We start from the raw sequence: 19,932 nt of genomic DNA, 5'->3' as shown, positions 1-19,932 counted from the left end.
TCCCAGAATTGCAGGTTGTTCTGGGATACGCTCCATCGTTGATACAGCCCTCATTGCTGGGGGAAAATCTCCGTTCAATGCAGGTTGGCACTTCCATTTTGTCCTTAATAATGGACTGCCTGACTGGCAGACCACAGTATGTGTGGCTTCAGAGCCGTGTGTCTGACATGGCTATAAGCAGCACTGGGGCCCCACAGGGGACTGTATCGGTTCCCTTCCTGTTTACCCTGTATACCTCGGACTTTAGATACAACACTGAGTCATGTCATCTGCAGAAATTCTCTGATGACTCAGCAATAGTTGGGTGTGTAAAGAGAGGACAGGAGGATGAATACAGGGTCCTAGTGGAGAACTTTGCCAAATGGTGCAAGCTGAATCATCCGCAGCTCAACATCAGTAAGGCAAAGGAGATGGTGATGCACTTTAGGCAGACTAAGCCTGCACTGCTCACTGTTACCTCTGATGGTGAGGATGTGGATGTGGTGAGATCCTACAAGTACCTGGGGTGCACTTGGATGACAGACTTGAGTGGAGCACCAACGTAGAGGCTGTGTACAAGAAGGGCCAGAGTCGCCTCTAATTCCTGAGGAAACTGAGGTCCTTTGCAATATGCAGGCCTCTCCTTCACATGTTCTGCTAGTCTGTTGTTTCCAGTACAATTTTCTATGCAGGGGTGTCCTGGGACAATGACATCAATACAGGTGGTGTTAACAGGCTTAATAAACTGATTAGAAAGGCAGGCTCTGTTATAGGAGTCAAACTGGACACACTGGAGGCTGTAGTAGAACAAAGGACCCCACAGAAAATTCTAGCAATTCTGGACAATATTTCTCACCCTCTGCATGCCACCTTGGCTGAACAGAGGAGCACTTTGAGTAATAGACTAAGACAACGACGCTGCTCCAAAAAGACGCTATACAAGGTAATTCTTACCCTCAGCCATTAGACTTTATAATGAACCAACTTATAGCAGGGGAAGTGATGACCCCCTCCTGTTAGACTGTTTGAGGTAACTTACTTTATATTCTTTCTATTTCTCTTCTAATATTTACATCTGTGCATTTGTAATGATACTGTGACACTGTTATTTTTTTTGGGATCAATAAAGTATCAATCTATCCATGCAATTAGTCTCAATACACCCTATTGATGAACTCCATATTAGGCAAACTTATGGAGAGAAGTCAAGGCATTGAGCCAAGTGTATAAATGGTGAGGTACACCCTGGCAGCGACTAGCAATGGCCCTCAATAGGTCTGGTGTAGTTAGATCTACAGCCCACAATGAAATATCGTCCGCGTGGTCCACTGAGTAACCAGAGTTACAGGTCACAATGACCAAGGTGCCAGGGTGAGAATGACCCTGGGACCTGGGACCTGGGGCCTGACATCATGGTTTTGTCCTGGAGTCACTGAGAACCATCAGATTGCTTGCAAGATCGGGGCAGCATGGTAGAATGGAGGTTAGTGTAACACCAGTACTGCGCCAACGACCCAGGTTCAATTCCGCCATTGTCGGTAAGGAGTTTGTGCGTTCTCCCCATGACTGCCTGGGTTTCCTCTTGCTCTTTGGTTTCCTCCCACATTCCAAAGACATATGGATCAGTAGATTAGTAGGTCACATGAGAAGAAACTAGGTGGCACTGGCGTGTTGGTTATTGTGATGTATCCCTGAACAAAAATGACCACTGACTGCCCTGGCTGAGACCAACGCAAACAAGGGATTACTCCATACACCTAGAGCTGCAATGCCATATGGTGTACATTGTCCACGGTCAAACCAGGGCTACAGCCCACAAAGCCACATGGTCCACAGTCTAACCAGAGCTACAGCCCACAATGACACACTGTCCACGGTCTAACCAGAGCTACAGCCCACAATGACACACTGTCCACGGTCTAACCAGAGCTACAGCCCACAATGACACACTGTCCACAGTCTAACCAGAGCTACAGGCCACAATGCCATGTGGTCCAGTTGGTCAGTTGGTCAGAGCAGTGGAAATGGAAAGCCCCATTCACCGTAGTACTGAGAACCTCATTCCTTCACCCATCGCCTCTGCCCCTCTCTCGCCCTGACTCACCCTGTGTTCCCTCCTCAAACTCACTGATACTCTTCGACGTGTGTGTGTCGGGACTGGCACCGGCTCCCAGTGACGCTGGCGAAGCAGAGTGTGGAGGTGAGCGGGAGGGAGCTGATGTGACACCTTCCACCTGGTCCTGCGGCCGTCCTGTCAACAAAAGGCACAGTTTTGAGCATGTTCGTTACATTAGCCTTGCCACTGAGCGCGTAAAACAGCAGCACACCCAGACTGATGTATACTTTGAACATATCAACACAGACAGTGGTCACACTATGTCTGTGGGTGCATATAACTGTGATTTTGTGTTGGTCCAAAGCCAATGAGTACACCAATAATCCCTGTACTTACCCTGAGTGGCATCATCTCCACAGACATGAGGAACCCCGAGGCCTGCGCGGCTGCCTTGCCTGTGACCCTCATGCCCCTGTAGAGGGTACGGGGTTTTATTTGCTGTATCCCACCACCAGTCGCGACAGGTCTGACCCTGGTGGATGCCATCCTCTGCGGGAAAGAGCATGAGAAAAATGAGTGTGTTTTCTGAGTAAGCTCAGCATGAACACAGTGCCACCCACCCCTCACCCCTCACCCCTCAACCCTCACCCCCAACTGGTAAAACTGGAGGAACTCCTGGATCCAGATTTCTGCTCCTTCTCAGCTGGCGGTCAAAAGGGTCGCCACTCCTGAAAGTACAAAATTCTACAGAGGCTAGAAACCCAATGGCAACAATTAGCAGTTTAGTCAGCATTGACTTACTAGCTCAAAACCCGGAACATTACAGCAAAGTACAGGCCTTTCAGCCCATGATTCTGTGCCAACTTTTGACCCTCCCTAAGATCAATCTAACCCTTGTACTCTACATACTTCTATCATCCATATGCCTATCTAAGATTTTCTTAAATGCCCTTAATGTACCTGCCTCTACTACCACCCCTGGCAATGTGTTCCACACTCCCACCACTCTCCGTGTAAAGAACTTACCCCAGACACCCCCCACTCACCTTAAAATTATGCCGCTTGTATTAGCCATTTCTGTGCTGGGTAAAAGTCTCTGGCTGTCTAACCCCCAGTGCCCATAGAGGAAAAACAAAAAACGCAAAACAAATCACGTGAACAATGGAAGCCAGGAATAACACCACCCCGAACCAAATTGAGTCCTTAAATCCAAATTCCCAGAGTAGGCCCAAAGCCTCGACATTCGGTTCATATTAGTCAGGCAAATTGCTGCAAAGTTTGCAGACACCACACACAGCAGCTGGGGGCAGTCTCAGAGTCTCAGCATTGCAGAGAGAGGCGCCCCCCCAGACCGTCTGGGTCATCTCATCTTCTCTATACTTATTGCATACTTATTATTATTATTATTTTGCTTGTTAATGTTTTTGTTTCTTTGTATTTACTGTGTGTCCACAAGAAAATAAATCTCAAGATTGCATATGGTGACATATATGTACTTCGATAATAAATTTACTTTGAACTTTGAGATTGGCAGCGTTGGATCCAAAGCATCATTGAGCAGATGGGAGGCTGGAAATTGCAACAGAATTCAATGATAGTAAGGTCCATAGACAGGACAGGTAGCAGGGTGGCAGGGAGTGCAGGAGAATGAGGGGTGAGTTATCAGAGGCGTATGATAACTGGAGTGTAGGAAGAATGAGGGGTGAGATATTAGAGGTGTATGATATCTGGAGTGTAGGAAGAATGAGGGGTGAGATATCAGAGGTGTATGATATCTGGAGTGTAGGAAGAATGAGGGGTGAGTTATCAGAGGTGTATGATATCTGGAGTGCAGGAGAAGGAGGGGCAAGATATCAGAGGTGTATGATATCTGGAGTGTAGGAAGAATGAGGGGTGAGTTATCAGAGGTGTATGATATCTGGAGTGCAGGAGAAGGAGGGGCAAGATATCAGAGGTGTATGATATCTGGAGTGTAGGAAGAATGAGGGGTGAGTTATCAGAGGTGTGTGATATCTGGAGTGCAGGAGAAGGAGGGGCAAGATATCAGAGGTGTACGATATCTGGAGTGTAGGAAGAATGAGGGGTGAGATATCAGAGGTGTGTGATATCTGGAGTGCAGGAGAAGGAGGGGCAAGATATCAGAGGTGTATGATATTTGGAGTGTAGGAAGAATGAGGGCTGAGATATCAGAGGTGTGTGATATCTGGAGTGCAGGAGAAGGAGGGGCAAGATATCAGAGGTGTATGATATCTGGAGTGTAGGAAGAATGAGGGGTGAGTTATCAGAGGTGTATGATAGCTGGAGGGTTGATGCACTCACTCGTTTTCCCAGGATTAGGAAAGCAAGAACTAGAGGGCACAGATTTGAGTGAGAGATGAGAGATTTAAAAGGAACCTGAGGGGCAACTTTTTCATCCAAAGGGTGGTGAGTATATGGGATGGGCTGCTACAGGAAGTAGTTGAGGCAGGTAAAAGACTAACTGGGGTTTAGACCCAAGTTATCTAAATAAACCAGCAGTGAATAAGTCTGTACTGGAGAATGGGCAGGGTACCAGAGGACAGGAAGGGTAACGTATGAGAAAAGTTGGATGGCTCTGGACCTGTACTTGCTGAAGTTTAGAAGAATGATGGGGAATCTGATTGAAACCTATCGAATAATGAAAGGCCTATACAGAGTGGATGTAGAGAGGATATTTCCTATAGTGGGGGAGTCTAAGTCCAGAGGGCACAGCCTCAGAACAGAGAGACATCCATTTAGAATACAGACGAGAAGAAATTCCTTTAGCCAGAGGGTAGTGAATCTGTGGAATTCATTGCCACAGCCTGCTGCGGAGGCTAAGTCATTGGGTATATTTAAAGTGGAATTGATTAGTCAGGGCATAAAGGTAATGGGGAGGAGGCAGGAGAATGGGGTTGAGAGGGCTAGTAAATCAGCTATGATACAAAGGTGGAACATACCTGATGGGCTGAATGGCCTGATTCGGCACCTATGTCTTATGGTACTGGGGAACTGGCAGAGTATTGGAGAATTTAGCATTTGGGCTCCCACAGACTTAGCACAGTGTGACAGACAACACAAGCGAGTTTACACACTGCAAAGACTCTTCACTGGTTTATTTATAGATCAACTAGATCTGGAAACACATTGAGTTTTGTTGCTATCAAGTTGATGGAAGCATGTGAAGGAACTGTTTGTTCTCAAATTTATGTTCTCAGCGACGATGTGCTTTGGACCCTCTGAGATCTTACACAGATACCTCAGCTATAACGTGATCCTCGATAACCTATTCCTAATCTAACTCACCATTATCATTTCCAAAGCTTCCTCTGTTGAGAAAGTATCTTCTTCCCTTTTGGATTTGTAGATGTGTGAAAGGGTGTGTTTTAGTGGCCCTGAATGTAAGCTACGTTTCAGAGAGCTGAAGGAGAGTACAAGCTAAAACACACAGCTCTGTCTTTACCTAACATAAGTGAGTTCATTTACAATGTTTGTACTAGATGGAGTTTCTCTCTTGACACTTGGAGTTATTTATTTTAAACCAGTAACGGCTGCATACATGGTGAACAGTATTTCCAGATAAATTTACACGATTAATACTGCTGTCACCCCTCCTATACCCCTCTGCCCCCAATCTCTTCAACCTCTCTCCAATTATATCATTCAGCTACTTTACTGCTGCCCATTAACTGACATTTCTACTTTCTACATGTAGAGAAAATAATAAAATCTGAGGTGCAAAGGGACTTGGGAGTTCTTGTGCAGAATTCCCTAAAGCTTAACTTGCAGGTCGAGTTTGTGGTGGGAAGGCAAATACAATGCTAGCATTAATTTCAAGAGGACCAGAATATAAAAGCAAGGATGAAATGTATAGGCTTTATAAGGCATTGGTCAGTCCGCAGTTGGAGTACTATAAGCCAGCAGTCCCCAACCACCAGGCCACAAAGCATGTGCTACCGGGCCGCAAGGAAACGATATGATTTGGCGATATGAGTCAGCTGCACCTTTCCTCATTCCCTGTCACGCACTGTTGAGCTTGAACGCATGCGAGGTCATTACACATGCGTCATCCATGTCAGCGCGAGAAGAAGATCAACTCCTCGAGCTTGCAAATGACGGCGGGCTGAAAAGTATGTTTGACATAACATCTCTGCCAGCATTCTGGATCAAAGTCAAGGCTGAATATCCTGAGATAGCCACGAAAGCACTGAAAACATTGCTTCCATTTCCAACATATCTCTGCAATGAATGCAGAAAACTAAATTGCGGAGAATAGACTGGACATAAGGAACGCCCTTCGAGTATCGCTGCCTCCCATCACCCCTCGATAGGACCGTCTCGTTGCAGGGAAACAAGCCCAGGGCTCCCACTGATTCAGTGATATTGGTCTGTTGCAATGATTTTATTTGTTCATACGGGGAAAATATGTGCTGTGTGTTTAATATCCAAATGTTACTTAAAATGTTATGATGCTATTGACTTATATAACCATATAACAATTACAGCACAGAAACAGGCCATCTCTGCCCTTCTAGTCCATGCCGAACGCTACTCTCACCTCGTCCCACCGACCTACACTCAGCCCATAACCCACCATTTCTTTCCTGTCCATATAGCTATCCAATTTTTCTTTAAATGGTAATATCGAACCTGCCTCTACCACTTCAGCTGGAAGTTCGTTCAACACTTACTTCAAGCTCCCCTGGTAATTGACTTGTCACTATATTCATGCGAGGAAAATATGCGCTGTGTGTTTAATATTAAATTTGTTAGATAAACCCTTTTGGAAACGAAATTGAGCGTATTAACCACTTATCACCGATATTCCGGTCGTGATAAACACACCCCCACCCCGCCGAAAGGAATCGCCAAAAACGATTTGTAGTAAAAAATCGGCACATATATGCATGCGCAACGCTTCATGGTCATTGTAGTCTTTCTTGTGGTAAACACAACATATTTGACTGCTACTCTTGTCTGTTGGCAACCCTACACCCCCCCCCCCCGCCCCCCGGGTTGGCCAGCCCGCAAGAATATTGTCAATAATAAACCGGTCCGCGGTGCAAAAAAGGTTGGGGACCCCTGCTTAAGCAATATTGGGCCTCTTATCGAAGAAAAGATGTACTGGCATCAGAGATGCTCCAAAGAAGGTTCACAAGAGTGATTCTGGAAATGAAAAGGTTAACATATGAGGAGCATTTGATCACTCTGGAGTTTATAAGAATGAGGGGGAATCTCAGTGAAACCTATTTCAATATATTTAATTCAGAAATTTAAAGTTTCTTGATTACTCAGGGCATTTAATTTGATTGGATGGGTTGCACCTGAACTCGAGGGGGAGCAATATCCTTGCAGGTAGGTTTGCTAGCGTGGTTTGGGAGGGTTTAAACTAATTTGCAAGGGGGATGGGACCCGGAGCAATAGAGCAGTGGAAGAAGTGCATGGAGTAAAGCCAGATCTAACATATAGAGAGGCTTTGAGGAAAGAGAAGCAGAATAAACGGTGTAAAGACAGTAAGGTAGAAGGGCTGAAATGTGTGTACCTCAATGCAGGAAGCATCAAGAACAAAGGTGATGAACTGAGAGCTTGGATACATACATGGAATTATGATGTAGTGGCCATTACAGAGACTTGGCTGGCACCAGGGCAGGAATGGATTCTCAATATTCCTGGATTTCAGTGCTTTAAAAGGGATAGAGAGGGGGGAAAAGGGGAGGGGGGTGGCATTACTGGTCAGGGATACTAATAAAGCTGCAGAAAGGGTGGGTAATGTAGCAGGATCCTCTTCTGAGTCAGTATGGGTGGAAGTCAGGAACAGGAAGGGAGCAGTTACTCTACTGAGGGTATTCTATAGGCCCCCTGGTAGCAGCAGAGATACAGAGGAGCAGATTGGGAGGCAGATTTTGGAAAGGTGCAAAAATAACAGGGTTGTTATCATGGGTGATTTTAACTTCCCTAATATTGATGGCACCTGATTAGTTCCAAAGGTTTAGATGGGGCAGAGTTTGTTAAGTGTGTCCAGGATGGATTCCTGTCACAGTATGTTGACAGGCCGACTAGGGGGAATGCCATACTAGATCTAGTACTAGGTAATGAACCGGGTCAGGTCACAGATCTCTCAGTGGGTGAGCATCTGGGGGACAGTGACAACCGCTCCCTGGCCTTTAGCATTATCATGGAAAAGGATAGAATCAGAGAGGACAGGAAAATTTTTAATTGGGGAAGGGCAAATTATGAGGCTATAAGGCTAGAACTTGCGGGTGTAAATTTGGGATGATGTCTTTGCAGGAAAATATACTATGGACATGTGGTTGATGTTTAGAGATCTCTTGCAGGATGTTAGGAATAAATTTGTCCCGGTGAGGAAGATAAAGAATGGTAGGGGGAAGGAACCATGGGTGACAAGTGAGGTGGAAAATCTAGTCAGGTGGAAGAAGGCAGCATACATGAGGTTTAGGAAGCAAGGATCAGATGGGTCTATTGAGGAATACAGGGAAGCAAGAAGGGAGCTTAAGAAGGGGCTGAGAAGAGCAAGAAGGGGGCATGAGAAGGCCTTGGTGAGTAAGGTAAAGGAAAACCCCAAGGCATTCTTCAATTACGTGAAGAACAAAAGGATGACAGGAGTGAAGGTAGGACCGATTAGAGATAAAGGTGGGAAGATGTGCCTGGAGGCTGTGGAAGTGAGTGAGGTCCTCAATGAATACTTTTCTTCAGTATTCACCAATGAGAGGGAACTTGATGACTGTGAGGACAATATGAGTGAGGTTGATGTTCTGGAGCATGTTGATATTAAGGGAGAGGAGGTGTTGGAATTGTTAAAATACATTAGGACAGATAAGTCCCCGGGGCCTGATGGAATATTCCCCAGGCTGCTCCACGAGCGAGGGAAGAGATTGCTGAGCCTCTGGCTAGGATCTTTATGTCCCCGTTATCCACTGGAATGGTACCGGAGGACTGGAGGGAGGCGAATGTTGTCCCCTTGTTCAAAAAAGGTAGTAGGGATAGTCCAGGTAATTATAGACCAGTGAGCCTTACGTCTGTGGTGGGAAAGCTGTTGGAAAAGATTCTTTGAGATAGGATCTATGGGCATTTAGAGAATCATGGTCTGATCAGGGACAGTCAGCATGGCTTTGTGAAGGGCAGATCGTATCTTTCAAGCCTGATAGAGTTCTTTCAAGAGGTGACCAGGCATATAGATGAGGGTAGTGCAGTGGATGTGATCTACATGGATTTTAGTAAGGCATTTGACAAGGTTCCACACGGTAGGCTTATTCAGAAAGTCAGAAGGCTTGGGATCCAGGGAAGTTTGACCAGCTGGATTCAGAATTGGCTTGCCTGCAGAAGGCAGAGGGTGGTGGTGGAGGGAGTACATTCAGATTGGAGGGTTGTGACTAGTGGTGTCCCACAAGGATCTGTTCTGGGACCTCTACTTTTCGTGATTTTTATTATCGACCTGGATGTCGGGGTAGAAGGGTGGGTTAGCAAGTTTGCAGATGACACAAAGGTTGGTGGTGTTGTAGATAGTGTAGAGGATTGTCGAAGACTGCAGACGGACATTGATAGGATGCAGAAGTGGGCTGAGAAGTGGCAGATGGAGTTCAACCCGGAGAAGTGTGAGGTGGTACACTTTGGAAGGACAAACTCCAAGGCAGAGTACAAAGTAAATGACAGGATACTTGGTAGTGTGGAGGAGCAGAGGGATCTGGGGGTACATGCCCACAGATCCCTGAAAGTTGCCTCATAGGTAGATAGGGTAGTTAAGAAAGCTTATGGGGTTAGCTTTCGTAAGTCGAGGGATAGAGTTTAAGAGTCGCGATGTAATGATACAGCTCTATAAAACTGTGGTTAGGCCACACTTGGGAGTACTGTGTCCAGTTCTGGTCGCCTCAGTATAGGAAGGATGTGGAAGCATTGGAAAGGGTACAGAGGAGATTTACCAGGATGCTGCCTGGTTTAGAGAGTATGGATTATGATCAGAGATTAAGGGAGCTAGGGCTTTACTCTTTGGAGAGTAGGAGGATGAGAGGAGATGTGATTGAGGTGTACAAGATATTAAGAGGAATAGATAGAGTGGATAGCCAGCGCCTCTTCTCCAGGGCACCACTGCTCAATACAAGAGGACATGGCTTTAAGGTAAGGGGTGGGAAGTTCAAGGGGGATATTAGAGGAAGGTTTTTTTAACTCAGAGAGTGGTTGGTGTGTGGAGTGCACTGCCTGAGTCAGTGGTGAAGGCAGATACACTAGTGAAGTTTAAGAGACTACTAGACAGGTATATGGAGGAATTTAAGGTGGGGTGTTATATGGGAGGCAGGGTTTGAGGGTCGGCACAACATTGTGGGCCAAAGGGCCTGTAATGTGCTGTACTATCTATGTTCAATGTTCTATTTAAGGTTATGAGGAGAAGGCAGAAAAATAGGGTTGAGAGGGATAATAAATCAGCCAGGAGAGAATGGTGACTGAGTGGGGTCACTCTCTGCACTGGAGGAAGGGTGTGACTGGGTGGTCGCACACTACACTGGAGGAAAGGTTTGACTGAGTTAGAAAGTTGCTGGAAAGATTCACCAGGGTGTCGTCAGGACCTGTGGACTTGAATTACAAAAAGAGATTGGATAAGCTGGAACTGCTTTACCTGGGGTGACGGACGCTAAGGGGAGGGGAGACCATATAGAGGTTTATTAACTCATGGGGTACATAGGCAGTGGAGTTTAAAGCTCGAGGGTTTCAGTTGAAAGGGGAAAGAATATTTAAAGGGGAGCTGTTCACACAGTGTGTGGGGGTGATGTAGAATAAGCTGCCACTGGAAGTGGTGGAGATGGGTTCAATTACATTTAAATTGTTTGTACGGATACATGGGTAGGAAAGGTTTAGAACAGCCTTTCTCAACTTTTTTGCCCTGGAGGAAACCTTGAAATAATCTTCAGGTCTCAGAGAACCGCTGCATAAAAATTATTATATCTACAGCCCATGCTACATTAGCGCGATCAGTAAGTTGTAGATATAACAATCCATAAATAATTGTCAATGCTCTTTTGAATACAGAATTAATTTTTAGCTTACCTTTCTTGAAATTAATCTCTTTCTTTCTCTTTCAAAATTTTTAAAACTCATAAGGCAAACATAATACATTTCTCAATTCTGGGTTGAACTTGAGATAAGCACACAAGGATTTCACCTTCAACTGAAATGGGACGAGTTTTATCATTGCTCTTGATGCTTGTTAAACAATGAAAAGCTTGCTCACACATGTCAGAGGTTGAAATCTGCAGCAAAATGTTCATTGCTTTCTTATGAATGGCAGGATACTCTTCTTTCACAGAAATCCAGAACTTGTCCAGGCACAGGTCAGTAAATCTCATCCTGAGTGCATGATCAATCAGAGTGCAGCTCACAAAGTTCTTCCTCTTCCCTCAAAGTCAAGTTATCAGGCTAAGCAAAAGATTCAGAGCAAGGTTCCCTCACTCAGTCATACACTTGTGTTGAAAGGGAAGAAAAATAAGACAATAAGACCATAAGACATAGGAGCAGAATTAGGCCATTTGGCCCATCGAGTCTGCTCCACCATTCAATCATGGCTGATCCTTTTTCCCCTCCTCCCCATAATCTTTGATGCTGTGTCCAGTCAATAACCTATCAAGCTCTGCCCTAAGTACACCCAATAACCTGGCCTCCACAGCTGCCTGTGGTAATCAATTCCACAAATTCACTACACTCTGGCTAAAGAAATTTCTCCGCATCTCTGTTGTAAATGATGTGAGAAGATGGCGGTGTGACGCAGCTCGCAGCGGCCACTCCGGTGATGAATATCTGTTATCTGTCAAGTAGGGTGCCGTGCACAATCCTGATTTGATGGAGACAGACATAAGAGCTCGGAGGAACATCTGGTGAAACTTCTGAAACGCCTGTTTCGCTGCTGCTGCTACTGCGTGATCTGGAACCTCCGGAGGAGAAGGCCCCGAGTCCTTGGCTTTGCTTGTTGCTCGGTGGCCGGGGCGGGGTTGAAGCGCTTGGCAGAGATGGTGTTCGGTGTCAGAGGGCTGGTCAGAGGCTCGAAGTTTTCGGACGGACTCAGAGTCGGCTGTAGTTGGGTACTTCCAGGGTGCTGCATCGGCAAGTTTGCGGGACTGGAGGTTCATGGCAGGGAGAGTTTCTCCCTTCTACCGTCTGCGTGAGATGATGGGGCTATCGGGACTTGAGACTTTTTTTTACCATGCCCATGGTCTGCTCGTCATCAAATTACAGTACTGCTTTGCACTGTTGTAACTATATGTTATAATCATGTGGTTTTTGTCAGTTTTAGTCTTGGTCTGTCCTGTGTTACTGTGATATCGTACTGGAGGAACATTGTATCATTTCTTAATGCATGCATTACTAAATGACAATAAACGAGGACTGAGTGTCCCCATGATCTAATCTAAAATGGAAGCCCCTCTATCCTGAGGCTATGCCCTCTTGTCTTAGACTCCCCTACCATGGGAAACATCCTTTCCACATCTACTCTGTCTTGGCCTTTCAACATTCGGAAATTTTCAGTGGGATTTCCCCCCCCCCCATCCTTCTAAATTCCAGTGAGTGCAGACCCAGAGCCATCAAACATTCCTCTTATGATAACCCTTTCATTCCTGGAATTATCCTTGTGACCCTCCTCTGGACCCTCTCTCCAATGCCAGCACATCTTTTCTAAGATGAGGGGCCCAAAACTGTTCACAATACTCAAGGTGAGGCCTCACTGGTGCCTTATAAAGTCTCAACATCACATCCCCACTCTTGTATTCTAGACCTCTTGAAATGAATGCTAACATTGCATTTGCCTTCCTCACCGCTGACTTAACCTGCAGGTTAATCTTCAAGGTGTTCTGCATTTTCTCCCCGTTTAGAAAATAGTCTGCACATTTATTTCTTCTACCAAAGTGCATGACTGCATTTTCCAACATTGTATTCCATTTGCTAGTCTCATGCCCATTCTCTTAATCTGTCTGCCCTTCTGCAGCCTACCTGTTTCCTCAACACTACCTGCCCCTCCACCAACTTTGTATCATCTGCAAACTTGGCAACAAAGCCATCTATTCCATCATCTAAATCATTGACATACAGCATAAAAACAAGCAGCCCCAACACCGACACCTGCTGAACACCACTAGTCACCGGCAGCCAACCAGAAAGGGATCCTTTTATAGCCACACGCTGCCTCCTACCAATCAGCCAATGCTCTAACCATGCCAGTAACTTCTCTGTAACACCATAGTCTCTTAACTAGGTAAGCAGCCTCATGTGTGTCACCTTATCAAAGGCCTTCTGAAAGTCCAAATATACAACATCCACTGTATCCACTTTATCTGTCCTACATGTGATCTCAAAGACTTCCAACAGGTTCGGCAGGCAAGATTTTCCCTTAAGGAAACCATGCTGATTTTGTCCTAACTTGGCCTGTGTCTCCTGGTACTCTGTAACCTCTTCTTTAACAATTGACTCCAACATCTCCCCAAACACACAGGTCAGGCTAACTGATCTATAATTTCCTTTCTGCTGCTTTCCTCCTTTCTTAAAGAGCCGAGCAACATTTGCAATTTTCCAGTTCTCTGGCACCATGCCAGAGTCCAATGATTTTTGAAAGACCATTACTAATGCCTCCACAATCTCTAACCCTGCCTCCTTCAGAACCCTAGGGTGCAGTTCATTTGGTCTGGGTGACTTAGGTCTTTCAGCTTTGGAGCACCTTCTCCCTTGTAATAGTAACTGCACTCACACCCTTCAACATCTGGTACACTGCTAGTGTCTTCCTCAGTGAAGACTGATACAAAGTACTCGGTTAGCTCATCTGCCATCTCCTTGTCCCCCATTATTATTTCTCCGGCTTCATTTTCTAGCGGTCCTATATCCACTCTCATCTCTCTTTTATTTTTCAAATACTTGAAAAAGTTTTTACTATCCACCTCGATATTGTTTGCTAGCCTACTTTCATATTTCATTTTTTCCCTCCTAATGATTCTTTTAGTTGGTCTCTGTAGGGTTTTGAAAGCTTCCCAATCCTCTATCTTCCCACTAATTTTTGCTTTGTTGTATGCCCGTTCTTTTGCTTTTACATTAGCTTTAACTTCCCTTGTCAGCCATGGTTGTACTATTTTGCCATTTGAGTATTTCTTTGCTTTTGGAATACACTTATCCTGCACCTTCCTCATATTTCCCATTGTTGCTCTGCTGTCATCCCGGCCAGCATCTCCTTCCAATTTACTTTGGCCAATTCCTCTCTCATACCACTGTAATTTCCTTTACTCCACTGAAATACTGCTACATCACACTTTACTTTCTCCCTACCAAATTTCAAGTTGAACTCAATCATACTGTGATCACTGCCTTCTCAGTATTCTTTTACTTTCAGCTCCCTAATTACCTCCAGTTCATTACATAGCACCCAATGCAGTATAGCTGATCCCCTAGCAGTCTCAAAGACAAACTGCTCTAAAAAACCATCTTGTAGGCATTCAACAATACTGTTCAATTTTGTTCTGCAGTTCTTCCAGGGGCTTTTCAAAAAGATTCAAGACTTTCTAATATCCTTCCTCACTCTCAAGCCCAAACAGCAGTGAAAACATTTCAAGATTTCCTTTTGCAACATGATTTTTTTCCAAACATTCAGTTTCCTTTCAAATCCAAGAATCTTCTCACTTGAAGTCAAAACATTTTTTTCCAGGGCCGTGCAGAAACTTGTTCAACAATGATGAGTGGGCTAGTTTCTTCACCTTCAAAGCACTCAACAAAATCTGGCCTACTATTTTCTTGAAAGTACTCCTGCAATTCACCTTTTATTCACAAAGGAGAAAAGTAAAAGTGGCAGGCCGACAAATCCAGGGCAAGCATTAAAAAGGGCCACTTTTCAACATAATTGTATAAGGGCTAAGAGAGTTGTAAAAGAGCGCCTGAAGGCTTTGTGTGTCAATGCAAGGAGCATTCGTAATAAGGTGGATGAATTGAAAGTGCAGATTGTTATTAATGATTATGATATAGTTGGGATCACAGAGACATGGCTCCAGGGTGACCAGGGATGGGAGCTCAACGTTCAGGGATATTCAATATTCAGGAGGGATAGACATGAAGGAAGGGGAGGTGGGGTGGCGTTGCTGGTTAAAGAAGAGATTAACGCAATACAAAGGAAGGACATAAGCCGGGAAGATGTGGAATCGATATGGGTAGAGCTGCGTAACACTAAGGGGCAGAAGACGCTGGTGGGAGTTGTGTACAGGCCACCTAACAGTAGTAGTGAGGTTGGAGATGGTATTAAACAGGAAATTAGAAATGTGTGCAATAAAGGAACAGCAGTTATAATGGGTGACTTCAATCTACATGTAGACTGGGTGAATCAAATTGGTAAGGGTGCTGAGGAAGAGGATTTCTTGGAATGTATGCGGGATGGTTTTTTGAACCAACATGTCGAGGAACCAACTAGAGAGCAGGCTATTCTGGACTGAATTTTGAGCAATGAGGAAGGGTTAATTAGCAATCTTGTCGTGAGAGGCCCCTTGGGTAAGAGTGACCATAATATGGTGGAATTCTTCATTAAGATGGAGAGTGACATAGTTAATTCAGAAACAAAGGTTCTGAACTTAAAGAGGGGTAACTTTGAAGGTATGAGACGTGAATTAGCTAAGATAAACTGGCAAATGACACTTAAAGGATTGACGGTGGATATGCAATGGCAAGCATTTAAAGGTTGCATGGATGAACTACAACAATTGTTCATCCCAGTTTGGCAAAAGAATAAATCAAGGAAGGTAGTGCACCCGTGGCTGACAAGAGAAATTAGGGATAGTATCAATTCCAAAGAAGAAGCATACAAATTAGCCAGAGAAAGTGGCTCACCTGAGGACTGGGAGAAATTCAGAGTCCAGCAGAGGAGGACAAAGGGCTTAATTAGGAAGGGGAAAAAAGATTATGAGAGAAAACTGGCAGGGAACATAAAAACGGACTGTTAAAGCTTTTATAGATATGTAAAAAGGAAAAGACTGGTAAAGACAAATGTAGGTCCCCTGCAGACAGAAACAGGTGAATTGATTATGGGGAGCAAGGATATGGCAGACCAATTGAATAATTACTTTGGCTCTGTCTTCACTAAGGAGGACATAAATAATCTTCCAGAAATAGTAAGGGACAGAGGGTCCAGTGAGATGGAGGAACTGAGCGAAATACATGTTAGTAGGGAAGTGGTGTTAGGTAAATTGAAGGGATTGAAGGCAGATAAATCCCCAGGGCCAGATGGTCTGCATCCTAGAGTGCTTAAGGAAGTAGCCCAAGAAATAGTGGATGCATTAGTGATAATTTTTCAAAACTCGTTAGATTCTGGACTAGTTCCTGAGGATTGGAGGGTGGCTAATGTAACCCCACTTTTTAAAAAAGGAGGGAGAGAGAAACCGGGGAATTATAGACCGGTTAGCCTAACGTCGGTGGTGGGGAAACTGCTGGAGTCAGTTATCAAGGATGTGATAACAGCACATTTGGAAAGCGGTGAAATGATTGGACAAAGTCAGCATGGATTTGTGAAAGGAAAATCATGTCTGACGAATCTCATAGAATTTTTTGAGGATGTAACTAGTAGAGTGGATAGGGGAGAACCAGTGGATGTGGTATATTTGGATTTTCAAAAGGCTTTTGACAAGGTCCCACACAGGAGATTAGTGTGCAAACTTAAAGCACACGATATTGGGGGTAAGGTATTGGTGTGGGTGGAGAATTGGTTAGCAGACAGGAAGCAAAGAGTGGGAATAAACGGGACCTTTTCCGAATGGCAGGCGGTGACTAGTGGGCTGACTAGCAAGGCTCAGTGCTGGGACCCCAGTTGTTTACAATATATATTAATGACTTAGACGAGGGAATTAAATGCAGCATCTCCAAGTTTGCGGATGACACGAAGCTGGGTGGCAGTGTTAGCAGTGAGGAGGATGCTAAGAGGATGCAGGGTGACTTGGATAGGTTGGGTGAGTGGGCAAACTCATGGCAGATGCAATTTAATGTGGATAAATGTGAAGTTATCCACTTTGGTGGCAAAAATAGGAAAACAGATTATTATCTGAATGGTGGCCGATTAGGAAAAGGGGAGGTGCAACAAGACCTGGGTGTCATTATACACCAGTCATTGAAAGTGGGCATGCAGGTACAGCAGGCGGTGAAAAAGGCGAATGGTATGCTGGCACTTATAGCGAGAGGATTCGAGTACAGGAGCAGGGAGGTACTACTGCAGTTGTACAAGGCCTTGGTGAGACCACACCTGGAGTATTGTGTGCAGTTTTGGTCCCCTAATCTGAGGAAAGACATCTTTGCCATAGAGGGAGTATGAAGAAGGTTCACCAGATTGATTCCTGGGATGGCAGGACTTTCATATGAAGAAAGACTGGATGAATTGGGCTTGTACTCGTTGGAATTTAGAAGATTGAGGGGGGATCTGATTGAAACGTATAAGATCCTAAAGGGATTGGACAGGCTAGATGCAGGAAGATTGTTCCCGATGTTGGGGAAGTCCAGAACAAGGGGTCACAGTTTGAGGATAGAGGGGAAGCCTTTTAGGACCGAGATTAGGAAAAACTTCTTCACACAGAGAGTGGTGAATCTGTGGAATTCTCTGCCACAGGAAACAGTTGAGGCCAGTTCATTGGCTATATTTAAGAGGGAGTTAGATATGGCCCTTGTGGCTACGGGGGTCAGGGGGTATGGAGGGAAGGCTGGGGCGGGGTTCTGAGTTGGATGATCAGCCATGATCATAATAAATGGCGGTGCAGGCTTGAAGGGCCGAATGGCCTACTCCTGCACCTATTTTCTATGTTTCTATCTCAAACACCCTGTTGAGAACTCTTCTTCTACTAAGCCACCAAGATTTCGGTATGTAGCAGGAGATTTGTGTGCTGTTTGTCCACATTTTCACAGTTTTTTAAACATTCTCTCGTGAACTGGTCTTAAAGCTACTAAATAACTTGTTTCCTGATTCTTTTTACTTACCCCCATAATGTAGACTAGAAGGGCCGAGATGGCCTGTTTCTGTGCTGTAATTTTTATATGGTTATATAGTTATATTAGCATAGCTAACGTTATTTAAACTAGCTGGCTGGCTGCTAAGGAGCTACGCTATTGATGTCTTAAGTGATAAGGTCAAACTCCCTGTAGATTTGCTTGAAGTTGTAATAGAATAAACATGATAATATAAGCACAGATTTTAATGTCACATTTTCTGCATTAACCAACTTGGTTTACAGATTAGATAAAATCACTAAACAAAGTATTACATACACCCTTGGAGGTCGACGGGGGTGGGTGAGATATGGGATTGTGGGGGGCGGGGATGCTACCTCCCTGAAATGAGTTTTTGCAGGGTGGGACGTCTGTATAATGTAGAGAATTGGTCCCAACACCGATTCCTGCAGTACACCACTAGTCACCCACAGCCAACCAGAAAAGGCTCCTTTATTTCCACTCTGCTTGCTGCCAATCAGCTATCTTCTATCCATGCTAGTGTCTGTCCTGTAATACCACGGGCTCTTATCTCGTTATCCACTCACACATTGTGATTTGCTTTCTAAAACTAGATGTGCAGCATCAGCTCTTCCAATTACCAACTTTAGAAAGAACATTAGCAACGATAAGAATAATTAACACCACAGATGGTGCTAGCAAATGGTTTAGATTTATTCAGTGTACTACTTCAGGGACAGATTTTGCAGGATTTCTGGAAAGATTATATTCTTTATAACTCTGCGTAACTGCTGATATTATCTCATTTCTCACCAGAAAGGAGAGTCAAGGTCAATGATCAAGGATTGTCAAGGAAACAATGGTGAAATTGACCATTAGTTCAGTTCAGCTCCAGTCGTTTCAGTGAAGTAAGGACGTGGAAGCTTTAGAGAGGGTCGTGAGGAGCCTTAACAGGATGTTGCCTGGATTAGAGAGCATGTCTTATGAGGAAAAGTAAAGTGATTTAGAGCTTTTCTCTTTAGAGTGAACGAGAATGAGAAGCAACTTGATAGAGGTGTATAAGATTATAAAAGACATACATAGTGTTTACAGCCAGTGCCATATTCCCATTGTGGAACGGCCAGTTCCAGAGTATATCCTTTTGAGGTAAGTGGAGGAACGTATAGGGAGGTTTTTTACACTGAGAGCACTGGGTGCATGGAACACCCTACCAAGGGTGGTGGTAGATAGAGGCTGATATAATGCGGAGATTTAAGAGACTCTTAGATAGGCACATGGATGATACAGAAATAGAGGGTTATGTACGGTATTGGAGAGAAGATTTATTTGGTCAATACGACATCATAAGCTGAAAGGTCCATACAGTGCTGTGTTCCATAAACTGAAACTTCACCATGTAATGAGCAATTGTAAGCAGCAGCTTCCTCGGTCCAGGAAACATAGCCACTTATTTCAATCCAACAGATGTAAAGTATCACACACAAAAAATGCTGGTGAACGCAGCAGGCCAGGCAGCATCCATACGAAGAGGTACAGTCGACGTTTCGGGCCAAGACCCTTCGTTAGGACTAACTGAAAGAAGAGACAGTAAGAGATTTGAAAGTGGGAGGGGGAGGGGAGATCTGAAAAGATAGGAGAAGACAGGAGGGGGAGGGATGGAGCCAAGAGCTGGAAAGTTGATTAGCAAAAGGGATACGAGGCTGAAGAAGGGAGAGGATCATGGGACGGGAGGCCTAGGGAGAAAGAAAGGAGGAGCGAAGCACAGAGGATGGAGAGCAGGCAAGGAGTTATAGTGAGAGGGACAGAGAGAGAGAAAAGGGAGAAAGAGAGAGAGAGAGACAGAGAGAGAGAGAGAGAGAGATAAATAAATAAATAAGGGATGGGGTGTGAAGGGGAGGAGGGGCATTAATGGAAGTTAGAGAAATCAATGTTCATGCCATCAGGTTGGA

The 19,932-nt window shown here is 44.7% G+C and overlaps 2 protein-coding genes across 3 annotated transcripts in view; one reads left to right on the top strand and one right to left on the bottom strand.

The window, feature by feature from the left end:
• The window catches only part of LOC134353539 (D(4) dopamine receptor-like), a 68,720-nt gene extending 56,072 nt beyond the window's left edge, over positions 1-12,648 (top strand). The window contains exon 5 of the mRNA XM_063061544.1: positions 11,855-12,648. Coding sequence (XP_062917614.1) covers positions 11,855-11,874 — 20 coding nt within the window. The 3' untranslated portion in view covers positions 11,875-12,648. The remainder of the gene's footprint in view (positions 1-11,854) is intronic.
• The window catches only part of LOC134353538 (deformed epidermal autoregulatory factor 1 homolog), a 113,422-nt gene that overhangs the window by 23,594 nt on the left and 69,896 nt on the right, over positions 1-19,932 (bottom strand). For both annotated transcript variants that reach the window (XR_010019635.1, XM_063061541.1), the window contains exons 9-10: positions 2,432-2,584; positions 2,084-2,230 (exon numbers count right to left, since the gene is read on the bottom strand). Coding sequence is in view for 1 of the 2 variants with exons in the window: in XM_063061541.1 (XP_062917611.1) it covers positions 2,084-2,230; positions 2,432-2,584 (300 nt within the window). In the remaining variant the exon portion in view is untranslated. The remainder of the gene's footprint in view (positions 1-2,083; positions 2,231-2,431; positions 2,585-19,932) is intronic.

Source organism: Mobula hypostoma, chromosome 11 (assembly GCF_963921235.1).
Source record: "Mobula hypostoma chromosome 11, sMobHyp1.1, whole genome shotgun sequence".
Classification (NCBI taxonomy): domain Eukaryota; kingdom Metazoa; phylum Chordata; class Chondrichthyes; order Myliobatiformes; family Myliobatidae; genus Mobula; species Mobula hypostoma.
The sequence above is the reverse complement of the archived record's forward strand: the minus strand, read 5'-3'. Positions and strand labels throughout refer to the sequence as shown.